The 18,486-nt window shown below is 38.4% G+C and overlaps 1 protein-coding gene across 5 annotated transcripts in view; it reads left to right on the top strand.

Moving 5' to 3' along the window:
- SYTL2 (synaptotagmin like 2) overlaps positions 1-18,486 on the top strand; it is a 62,508-nt gene that overhangs the window by 29,615 nt on the left and 14,407 nt on the right. For 2 of the 5 annotated variants that reach the window (XM_056116084.1, XM_056116082.1), the window contains exons 7-11: positions 943-4,779; positions 7,933-8,034; positions 9,973-10,026; positions 11,321-11,368; positions 15,924-16,018. In XM_056116084.1, the coding sequence (XP_055972059.1) occupies positions 943-4,779; positions 7,933-8,034; positions 9,973-10,026; positions 11,321-11,368; positions 15,924-16,018 (4,136 nt within the window). Of the gene's footprint in view, positions 1-942; positions 4,780-7,932; positions 8,035-9,765; positions 10,027-11,320; positions 11,369-15,923; positions 16,019-18,486 lie in introns of those variants that run through there. The other 3 variants (XM_056116085.1, XM_056116083.1, XM_056116086.1) reach the window with 2 other exon arrangements.

Here is an 18,486-nt window from a genome sequence, read left to right as displayed (position 1 = left end):
GAGGATCCTCCCAACACCCTTTATTTGGTGCTCCCTTCTCTATCTGAGCTCCCTTTTCCCCTAGCATGTGTGGCTAGCCTCCAAGCCATGGAGTAAAATTCCTGTATAAGTACCTGAGTCTTAACTAAAGCAAAAGAAAATCTGAGCTCCCTCAGCTAAACACTAGGCACTGATTAACCAATAACAGAATAGGCAGTAGTCACATTCTTCATTGGTTCACGTTGTACCCTGGGTCACAGAGACTAATTCTAACTTATAGAATTATAAGGAGGATTATGGAGAAGTCTCTTGAAACAATGGTTGTTAAATGCTAATTAGTAATGGTTCTTGGCCCCTATCTTCAGAAATTGTGGTGTAATCTATCAGAAATAAAGTCCAGGAAAACTAATATCTTCGTTGTGCCTTTCTAAGGTTCTTGTGGGGCTTCCTTATTTAATTATTCTTTAATGTTGTTTCTCCAATTCCTGGAATCATCAAAATGTTTGTTCCTCAAATTTAGATTTAAGTCCCCTGAGGGTTTATGATTGTGCTGGGAGAGATCTATAGTTATGAAATCAACATGACATATCTTCCTGGAGTGTTACTTTTATGTTTAAAAAATTGAGAGTAGGAGAAAATTAATATTTAAAATATGAAGTAAAGCAAATACAAAATTTACGTGAATTTTTAAAATAAGAGATTTCAAAGAAATGCCCCAATTGAGTCTATACATTATACTTTTAAAGATCTACATTCACTTTTTTGTTTTACTGTTACTGCTTTCTTTTGTAAAATATTTAAAGTAGCTTAAATTACTAGCCTGAAACATGCTGATAAAAACAGCTAATCATGTGGAAAGTACAGTTAATCATGTACAAAGTGCTTTTTAAAAAGATACTATGAATAATTGCCTAGAAACTCTTCAGGAATTCTCTTATTTTTAAAAGCATTTCTGTGTTGCAGATGAACTGTCTCATATTGAGCCTGAGTCCTCTTGGGTACCAGATCACAGTGCTAAAGATCGTCAGCAAGGTAAGCCCCTTCTTCTCAAGGGCCTAAAAGCTAAGACGTCCTCACACTCTGATCCATATGGCACTGAGATAAGGAAGACAGTTGATGATTCCATATCTAAAGTTCTAGACTGGTTTAACCGAAGTACACATTCAGATGACTGTAATTCATCTATCCAGCATCTCCGAGGAACAGAGCCTGAAGAAAAAGACACAGAATCACAGACTGCCTTGTTGATAGATGATACCAATCTAAAAGAAAGTGACTCAAAGCCTCCATCATCCACCAAAGCTGAACTATCATCTGTGGGATCTGCTTCAACATTACAGGTAGAGAGAAATATTATTCCTTCTAGAAATTTCCAAGATTATAATGTGAATATCAATCCCAAATCTACTAAACAAGACAAGAAAGGATCAGGTATATCACAATCATTTGAAATTGACAGTTCAAATATATTGAGTAATATGGACAATGGCCAAGTTTCAAAACAAACAGAAGAAAGTAGAGTATTTTTTCCATCCAGTAACAATTCCTACATTAATTTCAAAGGATCTGCTGCTGAATATCCATATCTATGCAATATTATGGACATTGGCAACTTGGCTGAAGAAGAGCTGAAGCTTCAAGCTCATGAAAAAAATAGGGTAAATTTAGAAGTGAACTTTGACTCTTCAACAATTTCCATAGAACCCAATTTGAAAGATATCCAGAAGACAAAAAGAAACAAAATTTCTGTAGTGCCAGGGAATATTGAATTACCACCTGAGACTGCCAAAAACAGATCTCCTTGGATAAAACCTGCGGTCGCACTACAAGAAGAAAGTGGTCAAGTTCCCAAGAGCCAGGTACAAAGAGAAAAATACAAAAGAGTGAGTGACAGAATATCATTTTGGGAAGGTGAGACAGCATCTTCCAAGCTATGTCATAAAGAATCAACATCACATAGGCAAGGACAAATTTCTAAAGAATATCTAGCTGTCAAGTCACAGGATGTGTCCATGGATTCTCTTTCTACAGGCGAGGGTGAATATCATCAAGTCACTGCCAAACAGGTGTTCCTAGAAGAGGATGATGAAGCAACAGATCTTTTCAATTTTTATCCCCTAGATAAACCGAAAGAGACCAGGCTCCAAAGATCATACTCACCTGAAAATTTTCCTTCAACTGACCTATCAGATAAAGCAGTTCTTTTCCAGAATAGTATCAATGAGTCTGTGAAAAGATTGTTAGTAGTAGACAGTTTGCATTCTGGAAGAGACATTATTTCACCATCATTGCAATATCCTCCAAATATTAGGAGTGAAATGCATACTCCTTTGCAGGATGACAGATCTTTAATTGGTGACTCAAAAACCAACTTTAAAGTTATGTCCTTAAGAGAAAGAATAGAAGAACCCAGTGCAGAGCAGACCTATAATTATGCTCAATTTGAGAATTTGAGGAAGTTTTGGAACTTAGGAGCCAATCCAAACAATAGCAGAAACATTGAGAAGAGTAATATTACAAGAATACAAAAACCCGAGACTTTTAGCAACCAGAAACACAAAGAATTCAGTCATGTTAGATCATCAGGAGCAACTACCCATGAAGTTGATACACGTCTTTACCAAAGGAATGTTCCAGCAGAAGAGGAAATAGAAAAATTAAATTCAGTGCACATACTCCAGGTGTTACCAGATGAAACCCCATTTCCATTGAGACCACCCATAAAGTCCACTCATCATTTGCTGAGAAATGAGTCATCAGAGGAAACCATGGAAAAGAGTAAGGAATGGCTTGTTACTCCCATGTTCAAGGAAGAAAAGGATTACTCAGACCAAGAGGTTCAAGAATTCATAGTGAAAATGAGTGTTTTGTCTAAAGATTCCAAAGACACTTTTAATGACAGCCTACAGCAACTGCTTTCAGAAGCATCATCATCTGCAGCCAGACCTTCTGGTCATGAAAAACAAGAGCTCACAGTAGGGGGTTCTGAAAATAAGACATCGCCCACAAAGACAGATCTTGCTGATATGGAAGCCGATTCCATAGAACCTAAGGAGATTGTTAATGAGCATGTGGACAAAACAGTAGCTCCTCCCAGGGTCAAACCAGACACTTGGGCTGCTGCTCTAGACAAACTCCTGAAGGAAGAAACAGGAAGTTCACCATCTCTCTCACAAATCAACTTGAATTCTATTACCACTAAGATCAACTCTGAACTTGAAGAGATTAGAGTTTTTGAAAAAGAGACTGAAGGGAGTCACAACATATCAGCCTGTGAGAGAAAGATATTAGCTACTTTTCCAGAGGGGAAACAAACTTTGGAAAATAAAACTCTTCTCCAGAAATCAGAAAGTGGCAAATGCCAGCCAAACATGGAGAACCTGTTTCAGGCGACTACAAGAGGTTCTCATTCATTCGATCCACCTCCCCATCTTCACACAAAGGGTTCTTTTGTAAATGTGGCCAATTCTCCTCAAGTTATGCCTTCTTTGGGGGATGCTCATCTTGCTCCTCATAATAAGACACAATCTCCTCAAAGAGAAATCTCAGAGACTATCGAAAAAGTTGTTCTTCCTCCCAGGTCTGCACTGAATGATATGAATACTGCATTGAAAAAACTTCTTAGAGAAGCTTGGTTCAGTTATCCAACTATAAGGGAAGTAGTTCCTGAAGAAGTAAAATCAGAATTTCCCAACAGAGTTCGGTCAACAACTGACATTTCTCAAAATTCTCCAGGAGTAATGGCACCATGGGCTACAACAGATGTTATAGTTCCAGACAAAAAGGATGTTTATCATTTTAATGTAGTTCCTAATAAATCTTATCATGTGGGATCTCATTTTCCTGCCCAGTTGTTGCCAACAGAACAAACCCTTAACTCATCTGATTCTATAGTTGCTCAGTATGATAAAGAGTTGCCTCAGGAAGTGGCAGAAATTGTAAAGGAAACAATTATTCAACCTAAATCAGAACTCCTTGACTTCCGTGCTGGAATAGAAAGACTGTTGAAGGAAACAACTGAAATCTCAAAACATGAAAGTGATAGTGGGACTCTTTCTCTATCAGAGGTCACCGAGGTGACCAAACAAACCTCTCCTCAATTTCATCCTGAGGAAATGAAAGAAACCATAGAGAAGTCTGAGGCTCCATCCATAACCGAAAGTGCTTTTGATGCTGGTTTTGAGAAACTCCTTGAAGAAATATATGGATCTCCTTCTTATCAGCCCCAAGTGTCCATGAAGAAAGAAACATCTAAGAAGAGACTTTCACAGTCAGAGCAAGCGAGGTTCTTGGGGTCCTTCCCCCAGTTTTACCAGACACCTTCTCAGGCCCTTGAAATGATGCTTACTAGTAATGATTTTAAATCTCACATAAACCAGTATGATAAAGTAATGGGAGGAGACAAAGATTTGAGTGATTTATCTGTAGAAGTCTATGGTTCTGAAAATGAACTTGGGATACCTGAAACCCCACAATTTTGTGTGGACTTTAAAAAAGAGAACAATGAAACTATGAATTCCTTTGGGTACAGAGACCGAGAATGTGAGGTTCGAGACATTCAAGAGTGTCCTTTTAAGGAGCCCGGCTTTCAAGTGGTCACTGAAGCAATGAGTGAGTCCAGAGACAGACAACCTCTTCTGATAGATAACGAAAATCTTATGAAAACCAGCAAAGTTGAATTTATTCTAGCATCGCCATATAAGAAACAAGAGAAAGAGGAGGAAAAAGAAGTTTTCTCTGATTCTGATTTTTCAGATGGAAACATTTGTTCTAATGCAGAAAGCTGGAGAACTACTTCCAGTGAGCATTTTAAAGTTTTTTGTTAAATAAGTTGACTTTTTGAATGCTAAAGAATGACATACATTTTAATTGGGATTAAATTGACAATCCCAACTGGTGACAAATTCTTTTAACTTTAGTTCTTCCCAGATTTTCTCAATAAAACACTGCATTTTCTTTTTATTTTCCTTAATCAAATGTTTTACAAAGAGACAACTTATAAGGCAGTATTTCAGAATCTGACCTTATTTTCATTACTCGACCAATAACATTTTTATCCTTTGAAAATGCTTCTAAAGAACATTAGTGTTTATTTAGTATCTTTCAAATGTTCGAGCTAGTTTTGCTCCTGGAATTGAGATTTTCTTTCTTATTGACAAATTCATGGAGGAATTTGTGTCATAATATTTGTGGCAAGGAAGTATCACTAAGAGCCACAGATTTTCCTTTTAAGAACTACATTTTACCACAGTAGTGGCTAAATAACAGGAACAAAGTAGCACTGCACTGCACTGTCCTCCCGTTGTTCATCGATTTGTTCAAGCGGACCCAGTAACATCTCCATTGTGAGACTTGTTACTGTGTTTGGCATATCGAATATGTCATGGGGAGCTTGCCAGGCTCTGCCGAGCCAGCGAAATACTCTTGGTAGCTTGCCGGGCTCTCCAAGAGGGGCGGAGGAATCAAACCCGGCATAGCCAGGCCGGCTGCGCACAAGGCAAATGCCGTACTGCTTGTGCTATTGTACAAAGCTGAAATTTTCTTTCTTCAGAGTCCTTGTGCAGTAGTGGGCTTTGTTTGGTTTTGGATTTGCTTTGGGGCCATATCTCTCATCTTCAGTTGTCTGCAGAATCTTACTCTTCTCCAATGTGACTTTGGTCAGATGACATCACATGATGCCACATGAGCCAGGGTATTGCCTGGCTCCTTGCATTTCTTTGGCTCCAAACTTGGGGCATTTTAGCAGAGAATCCAGGGGCAAATAGAAATAAGGAGTTACCTGATTAGAGTGATAAAGATGTTTTCTGGGTGGCAAATATTTTTTTAATTATTTTTTTTATTTTATAAAGTAGTTCACAATACTTGATTACATTTAATATTCAAACACCAATCCCACCACCATGATTCGGGTGTTTCCATCCCGAACCCCAATCCCTGCCCCCCAGTGCGAAATCTTAAATCAAACTTGCACAGCACCTTTGTCACATTACTAGTATTTTAATGGAATTTTTTCATTTTGTAATCCCTTCAGGCACAATGAGAATAAATAAGCTTTACCGAGTTGGTCACTTGCAAGGTTTGGGTTCCTTTTCAAATAACAATAAGACTGACTTTTAAAAACTGACCCAAAGGTCTATGTTTAATCATAACTAACCATGTTAAAGTTCCTTTAACAAATGAATGAATAGCAACAAAAAGGCCTACTTTAAAATTAAATAGCCACCCAGAGGATCTCAATGTATTTTAAGAATTATATGACAAGTCAGAAGTACCAAATGGCAGATAATTTTATATCCTCTGACTTTATTATTTTAAAACAAACTGTGATGGGAGTGAGCAAGGAAGGAACTTAAAGCTCATAATACTGCTGTGCACCCTAACATGCATACCCTGTGGGCAGCCTCAGTTTCTAGATATGCTCCTTTAAAAATAAAGGGGCTCCATGAACAAATACTAGAAGTAATACACATCATGAATGTATCAAAGGTCTATAGTCAGAATCAGACCTTTTTTTGGTGGGGATGAAGGCCTCTCAAGCCATCTTCAAAGGGTCTTGGAGCCACTCCAGCAATACTCAACTCAGCCGTGCAGGCAGATGGTTCAGTGCTTATATTTATGATATAAAACTACTAAGTAGGCCCTGTAGTGCTTCAGAGCCATCAGGGTTACAGCAGGTGAGCTGCCCGGGGCCAAGCGGGGAGGGGATACAGTGTGGTACCAGAGATTGAACTCAGGCATGCACTCTAGCCTTTGTGCCATCTCTCTGTCCAAAGAAGCCTATAAGTTTTAACCCAGAACATTCCAAGTCTGATTTATTTTCAGTTAATTTCTCTTTGTCATGTCTGTGAACATTAGGCAGAACCTAGATGCATTTCAAGATATTACGTAGAGGAGTGGTCCCCAAATTCATTGACTCATTAGTGGCCTAATTCAGTGATTAAGCAAGTAGTTAAAGTGCTGGAGCCAAAGACTTCATATGTTGGGTTGGGCACTTGCATTGTATCTGGTTGGCCTGGGTTCGATTTCCAGTACTTACATACGGTCCCTTCACCCTTCAGGGGTGATCCTTCAGCACAGAGCCATTACTAAGCCCTGAGCACAGTGGTGTATGACCCAAAACACAGAAATTTAAAAAATAAAGTGCCTGCTGTCAAAATTTGTCCTCATCACTAAGAATATAATGGTGATAATGACAACATTCAGACCAGAGCTTATTTATGATATTTATCTCTTTCAAATTGACAAACTAAAAATTCTAGAGAATTTTTGTAACTAGGTATCTAAGGGATTATTCTTATTATGAGGTTGTGTCTTATTTTTTAATTTGTCCTAAAATACCTTTTTCTTTGTGAGATAAGGATCAAGGTTCTCCAAACTCTTTTAAAAGCCTTAGTAAAATAATAAAAAAAAAAAGACTCCCTCATGCCATTTCCCAACATTTAGAACATTTAGTGAGAATTTTACTAGCTCATGAAGTTCAAAAGCTAACATCTGTTCATCTTCCCCATATATTTACCTGATTATATACAGATGCTAAACATCTGAATCTTTCTTTCCATGGTTTTCAGTTAATTTTTTAAATACTCCTAAAATAATTTCATAGCTGTCTTCAAAAGCAGAATGTGAAATGAGACAACTTGAACTCTGGCACAGAAAAAATTGTGTGCCCAAAATAGAGGTGCAGAAAACAAAGTGATTACATTTCTGTTATGCGGTAATCTTATTGTGGTATGATTTGTACTTGTAAAATTACTTTGAAGTTCACATGATTAGTGAGGAAATTTTGTTCTCCTTACCCCCACCTTCACCACTATGGGGCGGGACTCATAGAACAGATAAAAATTTAGAAGTTTTATGGCATGATACCTCCTTTCAACCTGCCATTTCAACACCCATTGTTTATTAAATGTTTGTTTATATTGTGCAGTGTTCATCAATTTTGTCTTATAACAGGTTCAGAGGAAGAACCCAGTCCTGTTTTGAAAACTCTGGAAAGGAGTACTCCTAGGAAAATGCCTTCCAAAAGTCTAGAAGACATTTCATCTGATTCATCAAGTGAGAATAAAGCTTGCCCCACTCTGTCTGACCCAACTAAGCTTCAACAGGTTCATGTGCTCTTCCAAGGCCCATTGCATGCGCTCGGCCCAAAAAGGGGGAGGTTAGCAGATGTGAATAACTTTCCCAGGTCGGCTTAGAGATTCACCCTAGAGTAGATTCTAAGGTTACTTAGGATATTTGGTTACAAGAATACTACGTTTGCTTGAATTGAAGAATTCCAGTTTGAGTGTTTAGGCCAGTGTAGTGAGTTTCCAGAGGTGGTGGTAGTTAGCAGGCAGAGTGGGATTAGTGGTGAGGGCTAACATTCATGCAGCATGAGGTGCCAAAACTTGGCCTACACATTTCACTTGTGCGACTGGAATGAGCAGGTATGAAAGAAGCAAATTTTGTTATTCCCAATAGAGAGGAAAATTAAATTTGAATGGTAATTTGCTTAGTGTCACTCAGCAGAGATGGGACTCAAAAAAAATCAACACAATTATAATGGTGTTGGATGCTGATAAGTTTTGCAAGGTATGGAGATAAGCCAATCACTGGTTTCAAGGGCGTCCTCTTTTATCTTTTTCTATTTACACATTTCTTTGGGTACTGGATCATGGTATCTCCCCTGCCAGATACTGGAACTTTAAGCACAAAGACTCTGACATGCCTGACTTTAGGCTCCTGTTCCCCACTGTCTGTTGCTTCCCCACTGGTGAAGGGTTTCTTGGTACTAACAGAAAGCATAGAAAGCATAGCATATAGAGAGTATATAGAGACTTGGGAGCTAGACAAGATGAACCAAGAGGATACACTTCTAGAGTTCTATTTTTACTGTTTTTAATCTGAAGCACACCCTTGGGATTATAAAGTGACATGAGAAAATTACTTAGCAGAATTTAACCACTGCCAAACTTACATGATTAGAAGTTGATTGTTGACATGTTTTGACTATTTTTGTATATCTGCAGTTAAAACTAAAAAGTCAAAATTTTTAGAAGAATAAAGAATGAAAGCCACTTTGCTAAGTGATTTCTAAAATTCAGAGATGCTTGGGTTCTGAAGACAGTATGATTTGGAATAAAGCCCTGACCCTTTCTTGGAATCTCAGAATCCTTGAAGGTCAGCCATTCCAAGCTCCCCACAATGTAGGCAGTTCTCTCTAAAACTTCCTCACCAGGTGGACCCCTACATTTGTCTGAATGCTTCTAGGGGAAGCAAGTCCCATCCTTTGTTGAACCACCTTGATTGTTCCCCACCACCACCCCCAGCATTAGTGATAGGGTCCCTAGCCACAAAGAGTCACAAGGAAACAATTCAGCAGCAATTGTTCTATTTCAAAAACCTCTTGCCCGCAAAGCCTGGGGCTATTTCCACGGTGCAGCTTTAAAGTACTCAGGAATGTGTAGGGTTAAAAAAAAATCGCCATCAGCTGACTGGTATTCTTACCAGATCCCTTCCAAATACCAGTGCCCACTCTCACACTAGCCTGCCAAGATTCCACTTAGCAGCTGGTTCCCAGTTCCATCTCTTCGGTCGACTTCCCCAGCGAGCCCCCCAGAGGCACGCACAAACCATGATGTACGCACAGAAGTATTCGTTAATGACCATGGGTTGGGAAGGTGTTAGTCATGGCCAGGGTCTGACTCTGCAGGAGAGAAGCTGCTGCAGCCCGGATTGCTTGCTCTGCGCTAACCCTCTAACCCTGGGGAAGGCGGCGGGTGCAGCAGAGCGCGGAGCGACGCTGCACCCGGGCTGGAACGGGAGCTCCCGCTAGGGCATGGCTAAGTCCACATCCGAAGAGAAAGTATTTGGGGGAGGACATCTTGCTTGCACCCCTCGCTGCTGCATCCTGATTAATTGCTTTCAACTCCGGGGCTTCCAGGGACAAGCGCATTGTTCTTTCTCCACCGGAGTCAGCAGTGTTAACCGTGTGTGTCACTTTCTCCTGCACAGATCAAGCAAAAGTAGATAATCTGCCAGAAGAATTAGTACGTAGTGCTGAAGATGGTAAATATCTTTACATATTTGCATGTATGTTTGTGTATTAGGTTCCAGGGTGGTTTGGGCAGTTACCCTGCCCGGGATGCAGCTGTTGTATGAATAAAAGAATGTCATTTGCCACTACATGGTGAACGCTGCTTAAGTTATTATTTAGCAGCTCTTCTTGGTGCATTTAATACTGATTGTTTGTTTTCTTAAGGGTTCTGCGGGTGATCCTATTATGAGGATCTCATCAGAAACCTTTGGGAAGTGAGGGTTTCTATAAATAGGAAATTACATTTCTATACATATGAGCTGATTTCTGCTACTCTGATTTACAAGAAGTCCTTTGAAGACAGGGAAAGTAGATGAAGTTATACCTGAGTTAAGTTAGTTCTTCATTCCTAGTTAAGTTATTTGATTGTCAACTTCGGCATTTAGATAACTCTGAGAACAACTAGTAAAGCTTTAATTCAAAGGGGTCCCAGATCAGAAAGGGGAATCCTCCTCCGATATTGTGTAAATAAATATAGACAAAATATAATTAATTCTGAATAATCAGGACGCAAGTAGTGAATTTTGTCAATGAATCGGGCATTTCTTGTCTTAATTTTAAAATCAAGAAATTAATAGTGCTTCTGGGGAGAGATGGAATTGAGTCTGTTTTTTTATAGTTCATCATTTATACAAAGAATAATTAAAATTTATTTTTGTTTTCTAATGATGTTTTCTTGTTTTTGACAATAGACCAAATATATTGTTTAATATGTGCAGTACTGCTACATAAACTTACATTTGTATGTTAGAATTTTGTTTACTAAATTGCTTTTATAATAGTAATAAAAATATGTATTCACTGAGATTTCCCATAGAAGATGCAGCAAGAGAATTTCTCAAAGGTCATTGCATATGTTTATGTAATAGTTTATGTAAAAGCTCAGTAGAACGGGGAGACTCCTCTAAGATCCTGTAGTTGAACAGTCAGTAGATGGATGGGAATAAAATCCCAGCTTTATTACTCCTAGTCCAGTGCCCCCTCCAGGTTCCATAGTATGGACTACTCTTCAGAGAAAAGATACTGAATATCTCCTACGTTGGATCTTGGGTTTTTAGCTGAAAAGGAGACCTTAAAGAGACTAATAAAGAGTCACACTGAAGTGAGGAAAAGTGGATTGTGAATGAAGTGGATAAAAGCCAGGTGAAAACCTGTCAGTTATATTCAAATTTTCATTTGTACAAATGACACTGGACCTTTACTTTCTTGTCACTTTCATACTTCAGTTAAAATGGTATTCATTCTCAATGTTGCTCTTCTGAGTAGATCAAAAAGCAGATCAGGAACCAGACACAAATGAATGCATTCCAGGAAGTGAGTAGCAGGATCTTTCTCATAAATGACTAATTGTTGCCATTCTACATGGTGTAAAACTGATATAACTAACCTTATTAATAACACATCATTTATTGTTAGTACTAAATTTTTTTCAGTTGGCAAACTATCTCATTCTGACAAGGGTTTTATTTAAAAATGTTTTACAACTGTCAAAAGATTAATTCATGTTTTCACTGAACTATATATATTATATATTTTATATCACTGTGTCACTGTATCACTGTCATCCCATTGTTCGTCAGCTTACTCGAATGGGTGCCAGTAACATCTCTATTCGTCCCAGCCCTGAGATTTTAGCAGCCTCTTCTTACTCGTCTTTCCCAGTGATTGGAAGCTCTTTGAGGGTCAGGGGAATGAGATTCGTTAATAGTTGCTGGTTCTGGCATATCGAATATGAAACAGGTAGCTTGCCAGGCTCTGCCCACACGAGCAGGATACTCTCGGTAGCTTGTCAGGCACTCCAACAGGCATATATGTGTGTGTGTGTATATATATATATGTATATTCACAAAGTTCCGAATTATCTGGGTTCCATGGGACTTCATTCATGCATGAGGCTTGGCCTGAGCATCTGGAAAGCAGCCTGGAGTGTGGTGGTGGTTGGGTAGTGGAAGTCAGCTGTCCGGTCTGGGTCCCTTGGGCCGGGGAGGGCTCTTACCCGCCCCACAGCCTGGGGCAGAGTCAATATATATATAATATATTTATATAAAATATGACGTATTCAATATGCCAAACACAGTAACAAGAAGTCTCACAATGGAGACATTACTGGGCCCGCTCAAGCAAAAAATTGGTGAACAGTGGAAGGATAGTGCCCAATATATATTTTAACATTTATATGCATATCCTTGTAACACTTAGATTAAACATGTTTTGTATCTATGTGTTATTTCTGAGAATTATACTTAATTTTTTTTCTTTTGAACTTTCGGCCATATCTGGCTGTATTCAGGGCTCACTCCTGGCTTTGGGTTCTGGGATAACTCCTGGCAGGGCCCAGGGCCCATATGAGATGCCAAGGATCAAACCTAGGAGAATCAGGTTTCAAGATGAGTGCCCTATCCACTGTACTATCTCTCCAGGTCCCTAATTATACTTTTTCAAATCTGCTCTGTGAACCTTCTTAAAATCAAGTTGGAAACTTATGTATTATGTGGTTTTCATGTTGAGTTATGGTCTTGAGTATTGAATCTCTTTTTTCTTTTATACAAGATAACAGATATGAGCCATTTATAATTTATTTGCACCAAAAGAAAAACCATTCTTTGAAAATTAGTACTAAATATATAAACATATCAAGAGGCAACTTTTAAGTTGTCCAAAGTTTAAGTCTCAAAATCAAGCTCAAACTTTAAATTCAATATACAAGGGATGTACACCTGTACTAGCTAGTGTCAGCCAACTAGTTAATATTAGCTAGCCACCAATCAAAGGTAATAACTATTTCCTTTTTTTTTTTTTTGTTCACCTAAAAATAGTTGTCCTTAGGGCTGGGGAGTTAGCTAAGGGCAGAGCCCATGCTTTGCTAGCTAGGGATTTGGGCTTCAGTCCCTGGAACCTCACAGAGCAAGGAGTGGCTGCTTCCCCCTCTCCCTCCACTGCGCATGGCCCCCAAACAAAAGCACAAAGATCGCTGTGCTTAGGTAGTTGCAACTACTGTCTTAAGAACAGATGGTACATCATCAGTAGCTGTGTGGGGAGCCTAGCAAATGTTCTTTGTATCATTTTAGCCTTTCGGTATTAGCTTTATCGTGTTAGGTACTGAGGGGTACTTACCCAGTGGAGGCCACAGAATTTTTAATAGCCATTTCCCAACAACTCTGGGGTGTGCTAATGGGTCTTAATGAGAAGAGCTCCCCAATGAGGAGCTGTTTGCTCTTCCAGCAGGCCAGGCCTGCGCTGTGAAACTTGACACTGCTCAGAGAGCCTCCCTCCAGAGCTGAGCATGCCAGCTTTGGCCCAGGGCCTGACAAATTCTTGTCAACCACCTAGGAAAGAAGATAATCTAGGTCCCAACACTTGACAGTGCCCCCTCTGTCCAACTACTGCAGAGGAAGCCAGACTTCTTTTCCTCAGTGGGGTTTGGGTACACAGGCTTTTCAGTTGTATTTGAACCAGTAGACACTTAAATTTGGGCTCCTTGTTTACGTTGTTGTTTTGTCCAACATTCAACCTAAGGAGTAAAAACAGAACATCCACAGACACATGCACCTAATTTGCATTTTCACTTGTGACCTCCTACTTAGCTAAGTTATTGGCCAAAGCAAAAAAAGACTGCCCAATCATGCAAAATCCTGGATAACTTACTACTTCCTTTCATCATATTCTCTGAAGTGACTTCCAATACCTGAACCAAGATGACTCTTACTCTGGTAAAGAACATATTGTTACCACAGGAAAAAAAATCAAATACATATTCAAAGTGTAAATTATTCAAGCCCATAAATGTAAAACTACGTTTAAGTAGTATGTGTATATTTTGAAAATAATAGAAACAGAATAGGGATGCAGCTCAGTGGTAGAGCACATGTCCTACATATCTGAGGTCCTGGATTGAAGTCTAGCAACTCTCATACACACACAGCCCGCCCCCTCCCCACCTCCCCCACACACACTTCAGGGAATAGTGTTACATTGATTTTTTTTGGCATACTCATTGGCCCATACTCTGCCCTGTGGTGGTACCTAATGCCATTGCCAGTATAATATATTCAAATACACACACACACATACACACACACACACACACACACACGAGAGAGAGAGAATAGTGTTACCAATGATACTTTTGCCGGTGACATTGATTACATCATACTCTGTCTTTATAGTATCTAATCTTACACTGTAGCACTGTAGCACTGTCCTTCCGTTGTTCATCGATTTGCTCAAGTGGGCACCAGTAATGTCTCCATTGTGAGACTTGTAGTTACTGTCTTTGGCATATGGAATATGCCAGAGGGAGCTTGCCAGGCTCTGCCCTGCAGGCAGGATACTCTTGGTAGCTTGCAGGGCTCTCCAAAAGGGAGATCTTACACTGTTGCCAATAAAATTTATTCAAACATCATTGTTTATAGAGTGATTAAAGTAGGTCTATCACCATCAATACATTGTGATATTTATACTTATGGACCTATGCTAGGTGAAAGCTGTATGAGTAGGCAAATATTTACTATATATAGTTAAATTTTCAGTTTTTATTTCTTTATATTTCTCTTAAAGATGAATTTAATCCTCATCAGAATGTTCATTTTTAATTGTAGACAGAAGTATAATTTTATTTCTATTTTTCCAGTACCTCTATCAGTTATTAAACCAAGCTCATGTATTTGAGACACATTTGAAGATAACTTAAAGATTCTCTACCAGATATTTATTTAGAAAATACTGGCATAAGCCCTACTATATCATGCATTACTCTAAATACCTTAAAAGGTATTATCTCATTCAACAAAAACTTTCTGACTCATCAGAGTTTTCCAGCTAGAGTTATACTGATTAGAACAGAATTTGCCTTATTGCAACAATCATATACTTAGGATATCAAAAATAAACCATACCCTACATTTTCTTGAGATCTCAGGGTATACTAATGTGAAGTGCTGGGATATAGCTGAATGTCTGAGCACTTGCCGACCACTCATGTGAAGAACTGACTTTGATCTCCAGCACCATAAACACAAACTATATAGCCTAACATGAGTCATTTATACTGAGGATAAGGATATCTCTATTAAAAATTCTCTGACTTTACAGGTTCATAAATTATTTCTGTTCAAGAAGTATTTTCAAATTATAGACTTTAATTAATCTCGGCGACATACTATCAGAAAAGTAATCTTCATCATCAAATAAGCAATCTCTTTTGAGACTCAATGTCAGGATACTTTTATTGTTATCTGTAGAAAGCCCTGCTGCCTGATGAAATAGTTTTTCCAGCCTGCAGCATGTTTAAAATGCACCTAAAAAGATGTCTTTTTTTTTTTTTTTTTTTTTTTTTTGCTGTTTGGGTCATACCGGGTGATGCTCAGGGGTTACTCCTGGCTCATGCACTCAGGAATTACTCCTGGCGGTGCTCAGGGGACCACATGGGATGCTGGAAATCTAACCCGTGTCAGCCATGTTGGCTGCGTGCAAGGCAAACGCCCTACCCGCTGTGCTACTGCGCCAGCCCCGTAAAATGCACCTAAAGAGATGAACCAATGAATTAAAGAGCTTGTATTTCAAAACAATGTGAATTAATAAGTGTGATTAAATAAGTTGAAACTAACTCTCATGCAGTGTTTCTAATATATGTTTCTAATGTAAGTCAATGATGTTCAGATTAATTTCTATTTTCTCTTTGGTTCAACTCCTTGTTAATGCTTTCTGTATAAAAACTGCATGTTCCTTACTATATGAACCTGTGCATGATAACTGCCTTTTTGTTGTTTTTAAAAAATATTTCTGTTCATAAACAAAAGAAAGGTGTGTTTTAACTTACATCTAATGTCTGCCAATTGTGAGGATAATTTTGAATGGAAATGCTGTTTAGTTTCCACAGTGCCTTCACAACCGGGTAATCAGTTTTCCCATCCTGACAAACTCAAAAGGATGAGCAAGTCCGTTCCAGAATTCCTCCAAGATGAGGCAAGTTTGTCTTTTGAACTTTCAGAAAAATGGGGTCAAGTTGGTATATTTGTTATGTCAAGGTGGATGTATTTGTAATCTGCTGTGGCAGAAACTAAAATGTCAACAAGACTCACATGCCTTTCACATCAATTGAGGTGGTGCTACTGAGGCAAGGCCTCTGCCATTTGACTTGAACACCGGCTCTTATAGTCAATGAAGTTAAATTGCATAGATTGGTGAATGTGTTCTTTTTTTCCAAAGTGGATACAAAAAAAAAAAAAAAAGAAAGAAATTTGGGCAGAAATATGTAGGTATGTGCTCTGTAGCTTAAAATTGACTTGTGAAAATTTAGTGGAGGTAGAATGACTCTTGAAAATATTTCTTCAAATATTCAAATAAGGAAGAAACATTGACATAATACACTTTGAGAAAAATTTCCTAGATGTAGATTTTCTTACATCCATTATCTTCGTTTCATGACTTTCATAACCCTGACAGTGGGCACTTTCATCCCTTGCAAATACTATTAAGTAAGGAAATTAAAACTAAGATGAAATAACCTAATTCATGTAGAAAGAGACTGAGTCAATACTAGTACCCAGATGTTACTATCATGCTGTTAACCACTGTAGCTACTGTCTCCAGACATGATTATTATTCATTATTCAATATGAACCTGCCACTGAATACTCATTTCTGATATCCAGATCTTACTAAATATGTAGGTACTACTTCCTACATTTTATAAAAAATAGATTAAGTTACTTCAAGTCTAACAGCTACAAAAAAATAAAATCAGGGACTTGGATTTGATTATTATTCCATGTTCTTACATTCAGGTAATTGGGGCCCTGAGCATTGAAATCAGACAATCCAAGTCCTAGCATTGTCAGTAATTTGTTGTATAGTTATGAACAAGTTACTTAGTTCCCTTTAGCCTCAATTTCCAATCCTTACCACACAGATTGTGAGCCTCCAATGAGACCATGCAGGGGAAACACACAGCACAGTGCCTTGTTCACAGCAAGCACCCAGTAAATGTGAGGTGTTGCTATTTGCAGTTGCTCTCTGATTTTTGTTGGTGAAATAAAAAGCTTCATCCTCAAGCATTTTCTTGGTTGATGGCATGTCGAGAAGGCACCCTGCTTCATAACAATCACATTCCTTCTCGTGCTCTTCTATGCATTCTTAGCCCTTAGATGAACTGTGTATGCAGGCACTCAGTCCTGAAGAGCCCATACTATATTTTCCTTCATAAATAATCACTCAGTCTTTGTAACTAACTTATTATCTTTATACTGATTGCAGTACCTCACTGAGTCCCAAATGTTTTTTTATCTTTGTAATATCCAATTTCTTGAATCAATGAATGAGATTCCTAATAGTTTGAGGAGCCAGTGATACCACTTCCTAGTTTTTATTTTTCTCCTTTTTCTTAGTTTTCACCTCCTGTATCATAGCTACACATAAAAGAAGAGTTCAAATCATCTGAGTTTGTACATCAGAAGTATCAGATTCAGCATATCATCTTACCCGCAAATGTACATTATTAGGTTGAACTAAATATTACAGGAAATAGATTTGAAGTCAGGCCTTACTGCTTTCTGCACTTAGCATTAGTATTGAGTGCCTACTGTGTAAAAATTAATGTTCCAGGTCAACAAGATAAGGTTCATCCTTCCAATAATTAACTAATGGTCTGATATGCTAGGCAGGATGTAGAAAGTACTAATATACAGGGTGTTATGTCAAGGGGTATTGTGACAACAAACATAAAAGATTTGGATGTTTCTTTGATTCTTGAGAGGCATTATTCTTATTCAAGTCATAAATTTTGTTTTAATTCTTTCTTAATATGAATTAGAATTGGCATTTGTCATGCTTATACATAATCACACAATCGCATGGCCCTGGAATGTGTTGGCATGAACTAACTACTACTCCATAGGTGTTTGTTTTCTTAACCCCAGGAGGCACAGAACTGCTCTATCAACCCTGTAACTCCCAAAGGAACCCATTCAGAATTGTGAACTTCTGAAGCTACTTTCATGAGTTTCAGATACCAATATAGTAAAATTTATTATTGCCACTTTTACTTCTTGATCTCAGTAAACAGTCCCTGGGATTTGTTTAAAATAAGTATCCTTGCTATTCCTTTCACCCCATCCCTCCACAAAAATCCAATTTGGGCAGAATTTGTTAATGTACTTTCTAATGGTTGACAAAAGATAAATGAATTAGCCCTATAGAGATGAGTATGAGATTACACATAGAGTCTGAGCTGAAAGGTTGGATTTTTAGGACAGTTAAGGCTATGTAAAAAAGAGAGGAACTGGATCAGTGAGGTGATTCAAAGGACTGGAGAATATGCTTGACCTGCAGGGGCCCTGGAGTTGATCTCTGGCACTGCCATCCTCTGAGCATTGCCAGGTATGTCCCCCGCACCCCTAGGACTATTAATCTATTAGTGAGAGGAATTAAGCATA

Source organism: Sorex fumeus, unplaced genomic scaffold (genome assembly GCF_029834395.1).
Source record: "Sorex fumeus unplaced genomic scaffold, SorFum_2.1 ptg000030l, whole genome shotgun sequence".
In the NCBI taxonomy this organism is placed as follows: Eukaryota; Metazoa; Chordata; class Mammalia; order Eulipotyphla; family Soricidae; genus Sorex; species Sorex fumeus.
The sequence above is the reverse complement of the archived record's forward strand: the minus strand, read 5'-3'. Positions and strand labels throughout refer to the sequence as shown.